Source organism: Castor canadensis, chromosome 17 (genome assembly GCF_047511655.1).
Source record: "Castor canadensis chromosome 17, mCasCan1.hap1v2, whole genome shotgun sequence".
Classification (NCBI taxonomy): Eukaryota; Metazoa; Chordata; class Mammalia; order Rodentia; family Castoridae; genus Castor; species Castor canadensis.
This window is the reverse complement of record NC_133402.1, coordinates 14,746,949-14,767,176: the sequence shown is the minus strand read 5'-3', so window position 1 is coordinate 14,767,176 and position 20,228 is coordinate 14,746,949. Positions and strand designations below refer to the sequence as shown.

The following is a 20,228-nucleotide window of genomic DNA, read 5'->3' as shown; positions in this document are numbered from 1 at the left end:
GCGAGAAATAGATACACATTTCCAAAGAGAGTTCAGAAACACTACTTACCACTGAGAAAAGCACTGAGAAATCGTGGAAGTGGGTGATAACTTTCTTAATTATTGACTGAAGCTGTGATACAGAAGACACACCTTAGTTAATAACACATATTTTAAAAAGGTGACCCTCCTTCCTGTCTTGATCTGGGTTTGCCCTCCATTCTCCACACTCCTCCATCACAGCCTTGGGAAGCCACTCTCCCTCAGCCCCAGTCTCCTCCCATGTAGAATGGAGCTCAGAGCAGGGCCCGTGAGAAGTAAGTGGGATATTGCACATGCTCCAAGCAGGGCCTGCCTTTGAAGGCACTCCACTACCTCAGCTGTTGCTGTTATTGGAGGGGAGAGCAAACTTTCTAAAAGGGCCCAGCCTTTCCAACTACCCAATGCTGCTAGTCAACCTGTGAAAGGAATGGGTGTCTGTGTGCCAATAAAACTTTATTCACTTCAACAGCTGACAGGCCACACGTGGCTGTGAGCCGCAATTTGCCATCTCTATTCTAACCTATCATGGGCCTGTGTTTCTTCACTACTTGCATGCAGAGGAATTGGAGGGAGTTTGCCAGTGAGGTCAAAGGCCAAGGCATGACCTGAAGATGGGGCAGAGTCTATGAGCTTTGCTCAGACACTCCCAGGGACTCATGTCCACCACCCTGACCCTGAGGCACACATGGTCCTGACCACTAAGGGGGCCCTGCTTCTAAATAAAATGTAACTCCTCCCCCTGGGTGCCTTCTAGAACATTCACTGACAAGTAATTTTGTTTATACTAAAACTTGTTGCCTAAAGCATTTTCAAGAGAAATCTCATGTTCTAAAAGCATAGAATAGGAAGGTGCTGGCATAATGGTTCAAATGGTAGAGCACCTGCCTGGCAAGTTTGAGGCGCTGAATTCAAACCATAGTACCATCAAAAATAAGTAAGTAAATAAATAAATAAATAAAAATAAAAGCACAGAATATGAAGATGTGCAAGACTACTTTATAATTAAGCAGTTCACTAGGCCAGTCAATCAGAAGACTAAAAAATTTTGGGCTCAAGACATCATGACAAAGGTCGTGCCTGCCTTGATCCTAGTTACTGGGGATGACAAAGGCGGCGCCTGCCTTGATTCTAGTTACTGGGGATTCTGATGCAGGAGAATGGAGAGTTCAAAGCGAGCCTGAGCCAACAGCGAGATCTTGCAGTCCCCCCGCCCACCAAAATAAAAGAAAGAGAGAAGGAGGGAGAAAGAGGAGGAGAGAGAGAGAAAGGTGGGGGGAGGGAGGGAGAGAGAAAGAAGGAAGAGAGGGGAAGGAAAAGAAACATACAAACAAAACACCACCAACAAATTTCATAACCAGTGATGCTCCAAGGCGGAGCAAGATACAGCCACACTGTCTGGCTAAAATAGCTTCTGAAACACAAAGCAACTACCCCTTTAGGACAAAAAAATTTAAAAGACTTCACTGTAGTTCCACATTCAACTGTGATTTTAGGAGACAGGGTTTTTCCCTGGGTTTTTCTTTCAGTATTTCATTACAAAAATGCTCAGAGAAAACGGAAGGAATTGTGCAGCCAATGCCTGCTCACTCAGTAGCTAATGCTTTGCCTCTGTGCACCTCCTCTCTCTCCACTGCCTACTGGTAGGATGTGTGAACACGCGGTCCATACACCTTTTCTAACTTTTTATTTTGAAATAATTTCAAACTTGAAAAAAGCTGAAAGAATAGTACAAATAACTCCTGTGTATTCTTTACACACATCCACAGATTTTTAATATTCTGGCCAAATGTGCCAAAATAATGTCCCCCAAAGGCCCCTGTGTTAAAGGCTTGGTCCCAAGGGTGGTGCCGCTGGGGGATGGTGGGAACTTCAGAAAATGGGGCCTAATGGAAGGCCTCGAGGGGACTAGGGGACACTGGTCTCTTTCTCCTCCTCTTCTGTCCCCTGGCTTGTGACGTAACTTTTTCTCCACTACGTGCTCCCACCATGATGTACTACTGCCCAAAGTAATGGGGCCCACGACCATGAACTGGAAGATAAACATCTTCTCTATCTAAACTGTACCTTAGGCATTCTGTTATAGTTACCAAAAGCTAACACGGTGCCCTACCATTCCAGGAGTGAGACAACACGCGTTCTCCTGACCCACACGAGGGTAAGCTCCATGACTCCTGTCCCTCACTTCCTAATCCGTCATTTTGGATTACCTGAGGACAATCATCTTCTGACATTTCCACTGCTCTCTTTTATTAAGGTCAGGGGCGCTAACACCGACGCAATGAAGATGCTTTCATCTACCGTCCAGCCCCAGTGCTGGTGGCCGTCTTGGCGTGTCCGTGCAGCACCATTCTCTCTCCTCTATTCTGGATCCAGGCTGGGACTGTGTATTGTGTTTCGTGTTCATGCCTTTTAGCCTGCGTGTTAAATTCAGAGCGCTTCCTCAACCTGTCTCGGTCATTCGCACTTCTGAAGAACTATAGACTGCTCCCGAATGTTGGCCTGTCGCATGTTCCTTCATGGTTAGATTTGGCTTCTGCATTCTTTATTGTAGTACTAGGGTTTGAACTTGGGGCCTTGTACTTGCTAGACAGTACCTGAGCCACACACCTAGCCCTCCTTTTTTTTTTTTTTTTGCTGTAGTTACTTTCCAGACAGGGTCTTGCATATTTGCTGGCTACCTATGCTTCCAGAGTGGCTGGGATTACAGGTGTGTACCATCATGCCCAGCCAGCTTATGCATTCTTGACTGCAATGCTACTTAGGTGATGCCATGTCCTTCTTGGGGCACCACATCTGCAGGCACACAGTGGCCATCTACAACTCCCAGATGATGTGAACTGTGATTAGCTGGTCAAGAACTGTCCTACTTCTCTGCTATAGTCACTACTTTCTCCCTTGCAGTCAAGAGAGGATGCTATGAGATATGCAAATATCCTGCTCCTACCAAACTCTTCCCCAGGGCTCAGCAGGCACTGACGCTTCTCACCTGAAGCTGGCTGACTCTCACTGTCACTATGATGGCTGTGACATGGTGATTTCCAACTCTGCCATCCTTTCAAATATTTCTCACAGCACCCACGCTTTACCTCTCCCCTCACTTATCCAACTTTCCGTCCTAAGGATGGACTCCTGGACTTCTGTCTTACTCTGTCACTGCCCTGATTTTCTTGCACTCTCAGGTTCAAAGCTTGGGAGCTCTGTCACAATGGTCCTGAATTCCCTGACCCCATGTCCCTGCCACTTTCTGAACACGCCCTCATTTTTCTGCACCCCAGGACTGGAGTAAGCCAATTCCATAGACCCCTGAAGTTTCATTCTCTCTCATGTGGTCCCCCTACCAAGTGCATGCTACCAACATGGATGGCTGTCCTGAATGATGGTGGACTCCAGGGCATCTTTCTTTTCTTTTTTTTTTTAAAAGTTATTTCTTTTAATAATCTACTATTCTCAAATGGGTATATAAGAACCTAAAAATTTATTATACCATATATGGGCCAAAACAAAATTGTGTGTGCAAATATTCAATTGTGCTGGATGAACTGTAACAATGCACAGTAATAAAGTGATAATTTATTGGGCTTCTCCTAACCACAGCAGGTTTTAACATAGGCAAGGTGAACAGAGAAACATGCTTTCCTCTCATGCGTCTGTCTTTTCCTTGTGTCTCTCTCTGAGATCTTCAAGGCTCCCTCATTCACTCTGCCAGAATGACTGCTTTGTGAACCTGGCCGTTCTGGTCTGCAGTATAATTGTCTCTGAGTATACACTACTCTCACAGACCACCATCTTGATCATCTGTTCAAGTTGTCTTGGAGTAAATTTGTGACACTGTTTGAGTATTTTTCTGTTATACTCATTTACTTATATAAGGGTCTAACACCCAGGATATCCAATATGGGTTGCTTTTAGATACAGCAAAATTATACTTTAAGATCATTACACTGTTGAACATTTTCAATTAACAGAGTCTCTAGCAGTCAAGGTCTCACTAAATACCCAACAAAACCAAACGAATACTGGTCCTCATATGAAGAGACATCTCCTCTCCATGCTGGGTTCATGCATTCTGGTTTATTTACTATGTCACATCTAAAAGATGACAGGTGGCCAATGGCTACTCAATAATTGTGAGTCATTTTAATTAGAAAATAGTGAAAAACATTTTTAGTGGTAGTAGGGTTTGAACTCAGAGCCTCATGCTTGCTAGGCAGTCATGCTACCACTTGAGCTATGCCCCCAGCTGGAAAATTCTGAAATTAGCAAATCATTCTAAAACTTGCACTAGAGGTGTGGCCCAGTGGTAGAGTGCTTTGTGTAACATGCATGAGGCCCTGGGTTCGATCTTAGCAACACACACAAACACACACACACACAATGCACACAAATATTTTTCTAAAACTCTTTCAAGAATGTAACAAATTGTCTTATACTAAGTATAATACAAAAATCAACTTCAGGCAATAGTACCACAACATCATGTTATTAAATTTAAAAAAACATCTTAACGAGGTCAAGAGTTACCTTACTGTAAGTGATCCTGACCTGGATGCTACATTGCAGGGGGAACCCTGCCATAAAGGATTGACAACACCAGGGTTGGCCACGGCCATGGAGAACATAAGAAGCAGACTAATGTTAAACTCCCTGACACTGATCTCAGAACCGTGGCTGTGGAGAATCCTTCTTAGGAAACACTGAATTCTTTAGAAGCAAAGGTGGAGCATGATGTAAGCAACTTACTCTCAAAGGACTCAGAAAACGATGCATATACGCAAGTGTGTCGCACGTGTGCGCACGTTGCACATTTACCACAAGGACAGAGCAAATGTGGCTCTTTGAGCTTGCTTACTGGCCTACCTGACAACTGCCACATGTCACGCCACAATGTTGGTGCTTAACCTGTCACATCTCACTTAATCCTCACGAGGACTCTCAGGGGAGAACTATTACCCCAACTTTGAAGGTGATAAAAATGAGGCACAAGTTTAGGAACTGACCAGAGCCCCGGGCTAGGATGCAGCACAGCTAGGACTGAAACACAGTGACCTGACTTGGGCTCTCAACCATACGCCACACCACGACTATTTAGCTCAACAGATTGAAACTCCAGTGTTGACAAGTGAACGCAGATCTGTTACCTGGGGGTAGCAATCCTCAAATGCACGATCGGGGGTCATGTGCTTGATGACGTCAGCCAAAACAGTGTTCACCTCTCGCTTCTACGTGGGGGAGAGAAATCAAAGCACCTACTCAAAATGTATCACACATCCTCCAGGAAAGAGTTTCAGATATTCTGCTGAGAATAAAGAAGGGAAGCTCTCTCGCCCACATTGCCTGGTACAGAGCCACAGCCCTAGAGATGACTACATCTGCTCTGGGTGCCCCAAACCCAGTGCTCCAGGCTCTGGGCTGCACGTGGGCCCTGCTCTCTTGGACAGTGTTAAAGGAGACCACACTGCCTTCCCCCGGCCTGTCCCAGACCCCTGCCTCGTGCCTCAGGGCAGAGGCATCTGGGGCCTTACCAGCCATCTGGACTGAATGATCACTTCTGCCATGTGTACCAGGGGTCGACCATCTATTTACAGCCTTAGCGCAGCCTACTCTCACATGGCCAGTGAGCTAGGAATGATTTTCACATTCAATCCAAAAAGACAACAGTATTTCATGGCAGCAAAAATTAGGAGATTCAAATTTCAGTGTGTATAAATAAAGTTTACTGGAACTCAGTCATGCTTGCTTATGTATTGCCTACTATCAAAAAAAAAACAAAAACATAAATTGGGTGGCCTGTGAGCAACAGAAATTTCTTTCTCACAGTTCTAGAAAGTTCCAGATCAAGGCACTGACAGACTTGGAGTCTGGAGAGGGCCTGCTTTCCTAGCTGTCACCTTTTTGCAGATTATTCTGTGGTGGGAGGGCCAAACTCCTTCAGGCCTCCATCACAAGGCACTAGTCCCCTTCATGAGGGCCCCACCCTCATGACCTGCTCATCTCAAAGGCCCTACTTCTATTTTTTACAAGTAGGCTGGCATCCTGGGATAGTTAACAACAGAGTTGGCACAAACTGTGTGAGTGCCAGAAAGCTCGTGGCTGCTACTCGGACAGCTGTGTGCAATGTAGGCAGCTGCCTACGGCTGCACCTCTTAACACTACCATGGGGACTAGGGTCCAAACTGGACCTGGGGGTGGGCAGACAAACACATTCAAACCATAATAATGTCTAATGCCTTTGCTTTTTTTGGTGGTACTGGGCCTTGACAACAGGGCCTCACACTTGCTGAACAAGCACTCTACACTTGAGCCATGCCTCTGCTTCTTTTTGCTTCAGTTATTTTTCAGATAGGATCTCATGCTTTTGCCCAGGAACACCACTTCCTATCTCTGCTTCCCACATAGCTGGAATTATATGCACACACCACCAGACCCAGCTTGTTCTCTTGAGGTAGCACTCGTTAACTTTTCTTTTGGCCTGGGCTGGCCTCAAACTATGATCCTCCTATCACTGTCTCCCAAGTAGCTGGGATTATAGGCATAACCACTGTGCCTGGCTTGTACTCCCATTTTTAAAAGTTGATTAAAACAAACAAATAGCTGGTAACAGGATCTGAGCCCACTTCTACCTGCTTCTAAAGTTTCTGCTCTTTGGCCAGCCCAGTAATCCTTAAACTGGGGTTTCTAGTCTGCGCCTAGGGAAAGAGGTATCTTTCTCTGCTTAGGAAAGAAAAATCTGTGCGTGTGTAAGTTTGGAAAAGCTGCCTACTAGACTCTCGTGGGAATTCACAGCGCACTTCAGCAGAGGCATCTAAGTGACCCTGTGGTAGGAAACAGTATGTGTTTCTGCACAATGCAGTGTTGCCCAAACTGACGCGAGAGCGCAAACGCATTTGCTGTGGCACGCACATCAACGCTCCACCCCACTCTACTGTAAGATGCAACTTGTGAGAACAACTGTCATTGGCAAATGCCTAACTAGACTCATCAGCTACTGTAAACATGAAAAAGTGTAATTCTCTCAAAAACAATTCCGTAGCATACACACCGTGAAATGCTTGCAGGTGTACTCCACCCAGACTTCAGCACAATTAACGTAGTCCTACAAAGAGAAAGTAAAAACATCTTTACAGTAAGTTCACCATACACAAAAAGAGAGAGAGAGAGAGAAAGAGAGAGCAAATTCTGGGCTACTGATCTGTTTTGCCATGAGAAGCAAGTGACAGAAAAACAGAAGTTGTCTGCAGCTAATTCACTTTCATTCCAGCTCTGCTCCTTGGGCCAGGATGGAAATCTGGGAGGCTGGGCCAGGCTCAGAGAACTAGAATAATCAGAGGCAGTGCTCTCCACATGACAGGGAGCACTCGCCATACCCCAGCTGAGAACTGATGGGGGCCTGGCTGATGACTGCATTTAAGATGTGATTTCTCATGTCTGGACAAAGAATAAGCTTGTTGCCTTCAAAAAAAATAATAAAAGAAAGCTAGCATTGGTCACATAGGGGTGATCTTATAGAAAGGTTAAGAAAATAATAAAGAAATGACGTGTTAAACTCAAGTAGGATGGAAACCCATGAAGAGATGGTGTGACAGGAATGGAAGTGACAGTGATCAACAGAGGCAAGCTGCCTGTCCAGGAAAACACCCCAGAAGAAAAAGAGTAGCCAGGATGAACACCTGCCAAGTCTAACTCTTCAGTTCTGACCCCTTACGGCAAAGGAAGAAGAAACAGGGAGAGAAGAGCAGTTAGGGACACCCCCTCATCCACGGTTTCAGTTTCCACCGTCAACCGCGGTCCAAAAGTATTACACAGAAAATTCCAGAACTACAGAATTCACATTTTACATAATTTTTATTATGATGTATTGCTATAACTGTCCTATTTTGTTAGGTTATTCTTACTCCCTTATAAGTTTAACTTTAGCAAAGGTGTGTATGTATGGGAAAAATGTACAATAAATGGGTTTGGTTCTGAGGTTTCAGGCACCCCCTGGCGGTATGGAACGTACCTCCTGTTCTGAGGGGTGACTGGATTTCACTGACACAGGAAAAGCCAGAGCACCTGAGGTCTGACTGAGAGCTAGGAAGATAAACTTCGGGAGGCGGGCGTGAAGGCGAAGACTGACACAAGCTGCCGTGAGACACAAGTGCAGGCACCTCCGGCACTCCCGCCCACAGCTTCTCAAAGGCCCTGGGTTTGTATTCTTGGCGAATAAAGACTGTATCCTGTCATGGTGTATAAGGTGTTGTTTTGTGACATCATGGAGCAACATACATTGTGGGATGGCTTATTAACATGCCTACCACCTCACAACGCGATCCAAAATCTACTCTTTAAAGAAAAAAGGAAGAGTGGTTTAGTGGTTTTCATAGCATCATTATGAACTTCAGTCACCGTGTCATGAAACAGGTCCCCTGACCCCTGGGAAAAGCCATTCTAGCTGGCCAACCCGAGGCAGAGTAAACAACTTGACAGCTGAAGTTTAGCGACAGTTTTCTAGATGACCCCCGGGTAGATGATTTGTGATTAAGCGCCTAGATTCTAATCTATATCACCATTCTTAGCATCCTAAGGCAAGGGGAGTGACTGCGGGCTTGCCTGCTCTTTCCTTCTGGTAATTGTCTGCCTTCAATACGACTTATCGTAGCCATTAGCTGCTGGCAGGAGAGGGATAACAATAGGGCAGTGACGCTTGTCCAGCAGCTCCTGCAGCCACAGAGGGAGCAGGGTTAGCAGCTGTAACAATTGCTGGCCTGATGCCTAAAAGGATGGTTAGCCTTGAAACCCAAACCTACAATGATGCCCATCACGACACACACTACAGAAACTGGCATGAGTCAGTCTGCCCCGAGGTTCCCGATGAGCTCACTCCATCATTCCAGAGCTGGAAGGTCACATTCCCTTTTGCTGTTATGGCTTGGCTGCTGGTCCTCAATCTAGGAATATCACACTAGACTGGCATTTTAAAAGTAGAGTACTCTATACTACACATTTTAGATGCCCTCTGCACAGTTGTAGGCCTTTTAAAGTTTCAAATATTTGCCCTTTTACACTTTTAGTGCATCTTCAGGCCTCAAGAATGAGATGTAATTGGGCTACAAAAATCAAAGACCTACACCTTCAATGCCATCAGTTCTGCTAGACGTTAATAAAAAACATATTTTTTTAAAAAACAAAAGTGTGACTAGTTAAAAGATCATTTTTAAAAAACAAAGTGTTAAAAACAAAACAAAACAAAACAAAGTGTATGCTGCATAACTTTGACAAAAACCAGTTGATCTGAGGGCTAATCCACTCACTCACCTGTGGATTCTTCAACTTAGTGATGACTTTCCAAGCTTCATTGAGAATCTGAAGCCGATCATTCTCAGGTGGATCAGCCAAGGCCAAGTTTAACCCCAGTGAGCGAAAAAGGAGATGCTAAGGAGAAAAATATCAAACCATTATGTTACTGTCAATTTTAAAATCAAAGTTACTTGAGGTTTAAAAAGAAAAAGTCTGTGTCATTTAATCTGTCTCAGGGGAATCCTCCAGAGACTTCTTTCTGAAACCCCACTAAAAATCCACCCGAGCTACACGAAGAAAGTCAAGGCACTGGCAACAGGATTTAGCATGGTTCCATTCCCCAGAACCACACGTGCAAAAAGAGATGGCTCCAAGTACCGGTCTAAGTATTCTATTGGGCAAAGCTTTTCCCTAACAAAGGAAGATGTATTTTGAAAGATGTTGAGGCCAAGTCTTTCCTAAATTCTTTACCGTGAGCTCATGGGATGGGCTTGGCAGGCCAGGGCCTGAGTCTTGGCAAACATGGTGTTAGCAATCCCACCTCTAACTCATCTTCCACCACATTCTTGGGGGACAACACCCTGGCCTGTCTCCTGGTGGCTGGGCTGCCGTCCACACCGGACTCTCTTGCCAGTCTGTTCTCCCACTGCAGACCAAGTCGAGAGCCTACCTTGGGGAAACCAGACTCGTCGCACTCTTTAATCATGCCAATGAAGTCCATAGACCTGGTAGCGATGAACTCGGCGCGGAATGCTGACATCACAGAGTTCAACAGCAAGGCACTACAAGACACAGGTGGACGCTGCAGTCAGCCCAGCTTCCCTTAAGGAAAGTCGCCTTAGTGTCAGCATACGTCCTGCCGGAAAGGAGGACTGACAGATCTCCAATACCAAGGTTCGAAAGAAGGAAAAAAGACCCAAGTGTAAAGGGCAGTCTCCAGAGGATGGTCAGTGTTCGTGCGTATTTGAATTTGATAAAGGAATTAACTGGATGGATGGCTGGATGGATGGAGAGACAGGTAAATCAGCAAGCAATCCAATCCATTCAGATAGAAGTGAGCCATCAAATAGGCTTATGCACTAATAAAATTACACGTTAAGTAGCAATATTGATCCATTCTGCAAATACATACCATAGTGATCAGAAGTTCTAGGCTCCTGGGACACAGTGCTGCACAAAACCCACTCACAGTTGCTTATGCATCCACCGCCAAAAAAAGAGCAAAGGGAACTTCATGCCCAGGAGGCAGCAAAGTCAAGTTCCCCCTGGCCCTAGCAAATATCACAGCCCCCTGGGGAAAGGACTACTATCATCATCCCCATTTCACAGATGGGGAGACTGAGGCATAGAGAGGACAAGGAAGGCACCCAAAGTCCCAGAGCCAAGATGGAGTGGAGCTGAGACCTGAGGCCAGGCAGTTAGTCACTGGCACTATAAACCTCCATGCCACCTTCCTGGGCCATTGGTCCTCACCTGTGTAAGCATGGCAAGCTCAAAAACAACCATATTCAACTTCTAGCCCATGCACCATGAATGTCAAAGTACTCACTTGTTTCCTAGCTTCTTACATCTTTCCATCATCTCAGTCAGCAGAGCCTAGTAAGTTTAACAAGAATATTGTCAGGTTGGAAGATCTGAATCAACAGTTCTTAAGAGACTTCCCAAATACAACACTTGAAAATAAACAGTTTCTACAATGCCCAGAAAGCATTGAAAGTATTTGGCTCCCTGATCTCTGACTGGTTTCCCAAGGTGCCTGCGGTTCGCTCAGTAATTCAATCAACAAACACGCAGACAGAACTTAGTGCTCACCAGTCACAGTGGGAAGCACTTTGCCATCATGGTCTCACCTCTCCCACCCACCCACGAGGCAGGCATTTTGTTCTCCTATTTCACAGATGAGAAACTGAGCCATGAAATAGTGACAGGCTCTGCCTAAGGTCATACAGTCAGCAGGGGCAGCCAGAAATGAACCTGAGCGAGCCAGCATCAAAGGCCACGCTCTTCCCACATCCTCTCCAGATCCACGTCCTCTCCTGACGTTCTTCAAGCCCTGAAGGAAGTAAATGGTTTATTCACTGGAATACTGCTAATAGCTTTAAAGCTATCTTTGGACAATTATGTATCTTCAAAAGAGCTCGTTTGCTTTTTTTAAAATCGATGTATGAAGTCGCCTGTAGGGCAGTGGTTTGGGCAAGGTTGAGCCTACGACACTGAGTGCTGGGCCCTGCAACTCACTGCACCCTAGGTGCCAGAACAAGGGACCTACTGCTCTGACCCATTCAGGCTTCACCACAGCAGGGGAGGCCCAGGAGACGTTAGGCCCATTTCACAGACAGGCTGAGCCAGGCAGGTCAAGCCCCTTCCTGGAGAGTGGGAGAAATGAGGCCTGTGTCTAAGTCTGGCTGAAGTCTTCACTGAAATTCCACCCTTCCTTGCTTTGCCACCCCATGTCCCTGGTGGTGCCTGAACAATTCAGGTAATGGTGGAGACCCTGTCGGCACCCCACCCCCAGATCCGGATTTCATTTAGATCCTGGTCCCTGCTCCACATACACCAGAGTGGTCCTGTCATGGACTACATTATGTACACCAAGCTGCGTGTTGGAGCCCAAACTTTTAGTATGATAGAATTTGGAGACAGGGTCTTTAAGGAGGTATAAAGGTAAATAGAGAACGTGTAAGCCTCCACGAAAAAAGATCCAAATCCTTGTAAGATGAAGAGCCAGCAGGGAGGTACACGTGCAGAGAAAAGGCCACATGAAGACTCAGTACACAGTCTGTACACCAAAGAGGAAGGCCTCACCAGAGACCCACTCTGCTGGCACCCTGACCTTCAACTTTCAGCCTCTATAACTGTGACACAATAAATGTCTGCTGTTTAAGCCATGCAGTCTATACTACCCGGTGTGGGCGTCTGGACTCCCTGATGCAGATCTAACTATATTGGCCTTCTCATTCCTCTGGGGGCTTATCTTATCTTGCTATGTAGCCCAGTGTGGCCTTGAACTTAGGATCCTTCTGTCTCCACCTCCCAAGTTCTGGAATTACAAGTGTTGAACCACCATGCCTAGCCCCTATTGGGTTTAGAGCTGGGCACATGATCCATTTCTAGCTCCTGAAACGGGATGGGAAGTCTGGGAGCTTTAAGGAAAGGTTATCCTATTGGAAAACAGACCCAAGGAATTGAAGACTCCATCTTTCTGTGTCTGGGTATAGTCACACCAGAATGTGACGGGGGGATGCTGGAGCTGCCTTGCTACTAGCCGGGATGGCAGAGCTGAGGAAGCCTGCCTGGCCCCAAGCCGCCCTTGCTGTGGGAGAGGACACACTTTGTCGGCTAACCTTCTTAGATATCTTTTCCTTGCAGTCAAAGCATCCCTAATGAAAACAACTGATGGTGTCACAAAAGGCTTCCCAATCCACTCATAGCATATTTAGACTTGAAAAGTCATTTCAAAAAACTTAATCCACAACTATTTATTGAGCACATTCCAAAAGACAGATCCTGTCACAAGCAACGGAGACACAGACATTAGGGCAGACAGGCCTCTGATTCTCCTGCCTACATCAGCCCATTTCTGTTTGTGACGCTTTCAATAAAGTGTATGAAGCTCATCCTTGATGACTAATACCAAAGTGTTTTCTTCTAGAAAGGGAAAGAGAACTCCTACGTAATTACCATAATACTCCCCACCACACAAATACTCACCACCACAAACCTAAGAGGCACCTTTAAGATCGCAGCTAGTATTCCAGGCATGGGGGAGAGGGCAGTGAGGAAAAGACTGGACAGTGCTCTCACGAGGTATATTCTGTCTCTCAAAATTCATGTGTGCACAAGTGCTCATGTGCACACACAAGTAAATCCAACGTTTTGGTCTACCACTTCCAAAAGGATAGCTAGGGCAATGCCAGCATATGGACAAGGGTTTCAGCCATTAAGACAAGAAAATACTTAAAAAGTTCCCATTTGGGGCCAGGCATGATGGTGAATCCTATAATCCCAGCTACTCAGGAGGTGGAGGTAGGAGGATCAGCACTGAAGGCCAGCCCCAGGGAAAGTTAACATGAGCCCCTATCTGAAAGACAAGCTAAAAGTAAAAGGGAAGGGGGCGTGGTTCAATACAGAGCACTGCCTAGCAAGAGTGAGGCCCTGAGTTCAATTCCCAGACTGCAAAAAAAAATGAAAAAAGTTCTTATTTTCACACACATACAAATGTATTAAAAATGCATCCAAAAACATAACTCAGGGGAAAGAAAGGGTTCTGTTGTCATATAGAAACAAAGGAATATCCACTAAGTGCTCAGGGCGTCAAATGCTTTGGATCCTAGGAAGGTCTGTTAGAGGTTAACTTTACTTACTTCATTTTTTTTTCTGACAAGTGACAGGATTGATTATCTTTGGCAAGAACAAGACAAACAACAGTTCAAAGCAGACAGGGTGACACAAGCCTGTGGCCACGCTGAAACAGAAAAGCTCAAGGCTCAGCACATCCAGTCCACACACCGGAACTTGGAGCTGCGTGAGGCAGGCACTTACCTTGAGTGACAGCCTTTGTCTAAGCTCTTATTATTATTGTTCTTGCCCTTGTGTTTCATTTAATTCGCTGACATATCATTATTCTAAAAAGTATACAAACAATGGGTGTACAAGAGCTCACACAACACTGACACACATCAAGGAGGGGGTGAATGCCCTCTGACCTCCCTCCTGGGAATCACCGCTGTCAACACTTTGGCATTGATCTTTCCAGAACTCCGCCTGTGTCCTATGGACACACAGTTCTCGCTGGAGAAGCCTGTTTTGGTTCGTTGTTTTATGAAAATGGACTGCTTATACATACAGGGCTGTAACTTACTCACTCTGGAATCGAGGATGGTCCAGCCTTCAAGTTATATGCACAATCTACCTCTGTCTTTTTAAAGGCTAATAGTACGTTAGTTTTCAAGCTGCCTCTAATTAATGGATGTGTAAAACCTCTTTCGCTTTTTGCAGTGCTTGGAGATCCAACCCTGGGCATACTAGGGATGCGCTCTGCCACTGAGCTCCACCCTCAGCCTCCAAACCTTTGATAGTGAACTAATTATAGCCGCATAAGCAATTGCAAACACAGTACAGGGAGGTCCTGGTGTCCATCACCCAGCTTCCCCCAGGGTGACATCTTACTTAACTCCAGTGTGCCATCAAAGCCAGGAAATGAACACTGGGGTAACACAGTTAACTGGACTATTTCACACCTTCTTTTGGTAGGAAAGGTCCGCCTTTGGGTCTAATTTCATGACATTTCAGCAGTATGTATGACATGTGTAACCACATTTAACTGATGGGTTTTAAGTCCATCTCCAGATTAGGGTGATGAAGGTATTTACCCACTTCAAAAGCACAGGAAAAAAGAAAAGAAGTAGACAGGTTATATTCTGTTTTCTAAACTATGATAAACCTAAATGTAATCCAGATTGCGTGAAAACTAGAATTTGTGCTTTTACTAACAGCTTTCCGGTCACTGCCTACAAACACCACTTCATAGGAAGAGCGGATGAAATGATATGCATGTCATATTTTCCTTCTTTTTCATCCTGACTTTTCTAAATGAAGCAGAAATAGAAGGGGCATACCAAATCAGAAATGCATCCTAAGACCTAACTAATATCCTTCCCCTAATCCAAATATGGCCGGGTCTCAAAGAACTAAAATATTTCACTGTGAATAAAGAGAAAATCTATACCCCAGGCATTTAAAAGGAGGAATTTTCCATTGTCCTATTATTTCTCTTTCACTGTGGATTTTTTCCTAATTTGAAAGAACAGGTAGAGCTGTATTGAAGGGAAGTTTAACAATGACCTTATACTTGGGTCCTTAGCCTAATCATGTCTTAGGATGTTTTAAAACCAGGTTCTAGTCAGGCCACTGGAGTAACAGCCCATGAGTCAGTCTGCCAGGCCCTAGAGTCCACCTCAAGGGGAGCAGTTAATAGGAGACACCAAAGAGGGACAGGTTTAGAGGGAACAGACCTGCTGGTTCAAAGTTAGTGGCAACATGGCCACAGGTGACCAGCTGTGTGACCTTAAGGAAGTTTCTAAGCCTTGGTCCTCTCATCTTAAAATGGGTGTAATAACAGAATGTCACTTGGTGTCTGGGAAGGAGAACTGAGGTAACCTCAGTTAACATCAGGCCCTGTAGAGATGGCACAGGGTGAGCCTCAACATGGCACCAGGTGAGAGATGCAGAGTCTTGGTTCTGCCTCTAACTGAGCATCTTCCTCCATCCTTCACTCCACCAGGTCCTCCAGAGATGATGGATGACCAATGGCCACAAAGTATGTTCAACAGGTGGCACTGTGTGGGATGGGAAGTGAGGGGAAGCACCTAAAATTATACAAGAAAATGGACAAAAAAGGGAAAAAAAATGGTTGGAGATGGGGCTCAAGTATCAGAGCACATGCCTAGCAAGTACAAGGCCCTGAGTTCAAACCCCAATACAATCAAAACCAAAACAAAACAAATGAAAAGCAAAAGAAAATTTTACAAGAAAAACTTTTTGTCCACAGAACAAAACTGAAAACACAGAACAGGAGAAATATCAGACAGGAAGGAAAAATGTGCGCAAAATACTAACACTAACCATTTATGGATGGCAGGATTTTAGGTGGTTATTTTTCTTTCAACCTTGCTTTCTTTTCTAAATTCTATCCAATGACTCTGTACTTTTCCTAATAATTTTTTCTGGTCATGACGTTCTTTCTTACTGTTTTATGTCCTATTTTCACACCACTATCTGGCAGTTCTCCCCTCTCTAGTCCCTCTGGTGCCCCTCTGGTGAGCATCTGCCAGCCTCTCTCCACAGCACTCTGCTTATACGTCATTCTTCAGACCAAAACCTCAGGCGCTCCCAGCTCTTGGGATGGGAGACCAGCCACCCTACAGCCCAGCCCAGCATAGCCAGGTCCACTCCTAGCCACCCTGACTTCTCCCACTGGTCCATGCCTGTGGCTGGCCTCTGTTAGTATATGTCTCCTCCCTACCTGCCCCTGTCCTTCGAGCCAGCTCAGGCCCTATCTGCTTCTGTGAGGCCTGTGGGGACCACCCACAGGAATGGTGGCCTCCCCTATTAGCCATGCACTGATGGACATCACCCTAGTCACCATCACAACAGCCCTTAAAGGAAGATCTATTCCCACATTTTACAGTTGGCAAAACCGAGGCCCAGGAAGGTCAAGAGGCCCAAGGTAAAGCAGGTGTGCTGCACGTTCCTCTGCCCTCCTTCAGTGTCAACCCTGTATCATGCACCAGAGCCACAAATGATGTCGGTGGCCAAACCTCCCCCTCCCCTCCCCCGGCCCCTGCTGCCTCCCATCCCACAGGCAGCTGCTGGGGATGGTAAGCTGCTCATCATAGGATCTGCCTAAAAGCAAGTTGTATAACAGGCTAGCTCTTGTTCTGGGCAGAATGGGCCTGAAACAAGGTGCACACATCCATTTTTCACTTACTCTGTCTTCAAAAGGCCCCTTTCAATAATCACTCTCTGAATTCTTTTCTTACTTTTGGATTCTGATTATAAAATTTGGGGGGTTTTTTTGACACAGACCTGGACCTCAGGATCCTCCTGCCTCCACCTGCTGAGTACTGAGATTACAGATGTAAGTCACCATTCCTGGCTGTGATTTCAATTTCAATTTGAAAATTTATCCATCAAATATACAGCTAAGGCATTTCTCCTTCCCTTCTTCACCTGCCTGTGTTGTACATCACCATCTGCCACAGCGCGGCCTCACAGTCCTCTCTAGGAGGCTCAGCTCCTTAAAGACATACGGCTCTAGTCCCAGCTGACTCATTCCAGCCACCACCACAGAGCTTTAGCAACCCCACGATCTATACTGTCACCAGTCCTACATTTATAAAATGATCATTTGGGGGGGATACTGGGGCATTTGAACTTAGGGTCTCACATTTGCTAGGCAGGTGTTCTTACCACTTGAGCCGCTCCGACAGCCCCTGAAAATGATCATTTTTAATGAGACACTGTGAGTCCCTTGTTTAAGTGCCCCGAGAACTGGCATTTATTATTATTCAGGTGACCCCATTTTTTAATCAGTCCTCCTAGCACAACCATTTCCTAGAGCTGTGCTCCCGAGAAAGTTCTATTCTCAGCCTCTGCCACCCACTGAGGTTCCTGATGCTTAAAATAAAAGGGTGCCTATGACATGCACCTTTGTGTTTAATCTGATTTTGCCTTTCATTAAAACAAGGGGGAAAAAAAGGTGCTCATTTTCAACACGCCAATCCTGACTGAATGAATGTTTGAGTCATTGGAATGGCGAAGGCAGCTTCTTCCTACCATTAAGTTCAGTCCTCTTCCCCGCAGGAGGGGACAGAGCACGGTAGCTGAGACCATATGGAAGATTACAGAGGAGGGGTAGCAAAGTTTAAACAATCTTCTGTTCATATTGGCTGCATTTAAAATCAGTTCACTTAATGGTTAAAACATGTTTCACCTAAAATATAAGAATTCAAAAAAGTAAAAATATAAGCAAGGCATACTTAGAGCACTTGGGAAAAAGATGGGCAAAGAAAAATAAGATGGTCCCAAATTTTACCCTGCAGTGATATCATTTTTCCTCTAGTGCAGATATAAAAATCATGTACATGAATGGCCAGGTGTGCTGCATGCCTGTAATCCCAGCATTCAGGAGGGCGAGGCAGGAAGGTTTTGAGTTTCAGACATAGTAAAACTGTCTTCAAAGAAACAAAAAAGCCCCCAAACCAAAAGGAGCCACTTAGCACCTTAAGAACATTGTCCTGTTTACCTGCAACAGACCAAAGAGGAATTACTGTCACTGTTCCCATTTTACAGATGAAGCATGAGGCTCAGAGGGACCTGTGGCAGGTCAGCTGGCCTCCACCTTCCCTCATGCCTTCACATGAGCTGAGAGATGAGACGCAGGCACCCGGGGAACCACCATTTTCTACTCGGCAATATGCTATGACACCTTATGTCAGGAGGGACAGATGTTCATGGGTGCCCATCCTTCTAGCAGCCCCATTATGCCCCACTGAGCACACACATCCAACACCCTCCAGCAGGGCAGTTACCTCAGGGGCACGATAGGAGATGCACTGGAAGATCCAGTCCATAGCGGGCGAGTACAAGGGGAGGTAGGATGGGAGCTCCACGCCCTGGACCACCAGCTGGTTCTGGACAGTATCTCCATGAATCTACAGAAGACCAAAGGGACACTCAGAAAAGGAGAAGAGTCACCAACAAGCAATGAACCCATAACCCATAGGTGGGGCCAACTCGGAAGCACTTGACCATCCTGAGAGAAATAGCCTTGTTTTTTCAGGCTATAAAAAAAAACAAAGAAACCACCAAAATTTTCCCATGTCACCAAGCTGGGCTGTTCTGGGAATGTGCACCATGCAGGCGAATAACCTGATTTTTATAAACGGAGTTGACAGATGCCAGGAAGAAAGGCTGGTGAGCTGGAGCCATTCTCTGTTCACCCAGGCATGCAATTCTGCGTGCTCAGGACGATCAATATGTTTTAAAGGCCCCCAACAGACTCTGCTGTCAATTTCGAGTATCTGCACATTTAACAGGCTTTCAGGCATTCTCAACTTGGAAAGCCCACTGGGTTTTGTGAATTTGCTGTTGCTTAACTGTTATTTCCATGAGCTGCCTAGACAGTCTCTTCCTACCTGTTTGAATGTAAGCAGGAAGTCAAAGAAGTTCTTATTTAGGCTTTCTTTGAGGTGTGGAGCCACTTCCATCCCCACCTGCAACCAAGCAAAACAAGATTACCTTCACAATGGAAGAACCAATTGCAAAGAATACATATGGTATGACGCCATTTTTGTAAATTAATGTAAGTATATATGTACATGTGCATATATGCATAGGTATACATGTGTATATATCTATGTCATATGTACAGACTTAGAGGAAATGCTCACAACATTCATTTTTGTTCTTTTTGCTTATCTGTTTCCCACTCAATAGACATGTACTGTTTTTATAGGAAAACCACAGAGTCTATTTTTAATGAAAAATGGACATTTGCAGTAATCATCTTTGCAATTTCCCAAAGGTAATGGATGTATTTCTGGACAGATGACCAGAGAACAAATCAATAGGACCAAGGAGGGTGTACTCTCAAGACTGTGTCCATAATGCTCTCTTCCCCTCAAAATAACTAGATAAATAAACGATCAACATGCATGTGCTCGTACTCATTAGAAGAAGCAATAAGGCTACGGCGGGGGCTGGGTGTGGTGGTAGAGCGTGTGCTTAGCACACGAGGTTCTGGGTTCAAACCCTGGTACCTCCTCTTACCCCCCAAAAAGGTTAGGGTGTATAGGAGAGTCAGCCTGGGAGGCCACCGCTGTGTTGTTGATGTATTGGAGCCATTTTGTATAAGTCAGCCATGAAGCAGAGCCGTGCTATAATCCACTGGCTCCTGAGTATAGTGTTTTAAAGTCAGAAGCAAGGTACATGCACTAGGGTGGCAGTGACACTCGCTGCACAGAGGGCCTTTTCCTGGGTTTCTAGCTAAAGAGACCTGTTGATCACATAGTCCTGGGAGAGGGGGTGTCAAACTGAAGCAGGAACTAGGCAGGGGAATGCACGTGTTAAAAACCAAACCAAACTAAATCAAATAGTAACATCCCTTCAACTGAGCTCCTCAGACATGCCCCAATTCCAAATAGCTGCCTACCCACAAAAACATACTGCCTCCGGGACCCAGTTCCTCCCAATGGGGACAGATTTCACTTCTCAGTAACTGGCAGTCCTGATGGCTAACCATAATGGTCCTTTAGATGGCTGTGAACCATCCCTTTGGGAAGAACCATGTGAGATCCACCAAGGGGTTCTATTCCAAGAGAAGCTTTTACAGCTGTTGGGGGACAGGATGGGACATTCCCAAGGACAAG

At 45.5% G+C, this 20,228-nt stretch overlaps 1 protein-coding gene across 4 annotated transcripts in view; it reads right to left on the bottom strand.

Moving 5' to 3' along the window:
- The window catches only part of Vps35l (VPS35 endosomal protein sorting factor like), a 98,633-nt gene that overhangs the window by 41,423 nt on the left and 36,982 nt on the right, over nt 1-20,228 (bottom strand). For all 4 annotated transcript variants that reach the window (XR_012443190.1, XM_074059548.1, XM_074059547.1 and 1 more), the window contains 8 exons: nt 18,996-19,073; nt 18,390-18,512; nt 10,847-10,893; nt 9,968-10,079; nt 9,316-9,432; nt 7,061-7,114; nt 5,160-5,240; nt 50-112 (listed from right to left, as the gene is read on the bottom strand). Coding sequence is in view for 3 of the 4 variants with exons in the window: in XM_074059548.1 (XP_073915649.1) it covers nt 50-112; nt 5,160-5,240; nt 7,061-7,114; nt 9,316-9,432; nt 9,968-10,079; nt 10,847-10,893; nt 18,390-18,512; nt 18,996-19,073 (675 nt within the window). In the remaining variant the exon portion in view is untranslated. The remainder of the gene's footprint in view (nt 1-49; nt 113-5,159; nt 5,241-7,060; nt 7,115-9,315; nt 9,433-9,967; nt 10,080-10,846; nt 10,894-18,389; nt 18,513-18,995; nt 19,074-20,228) is intronic.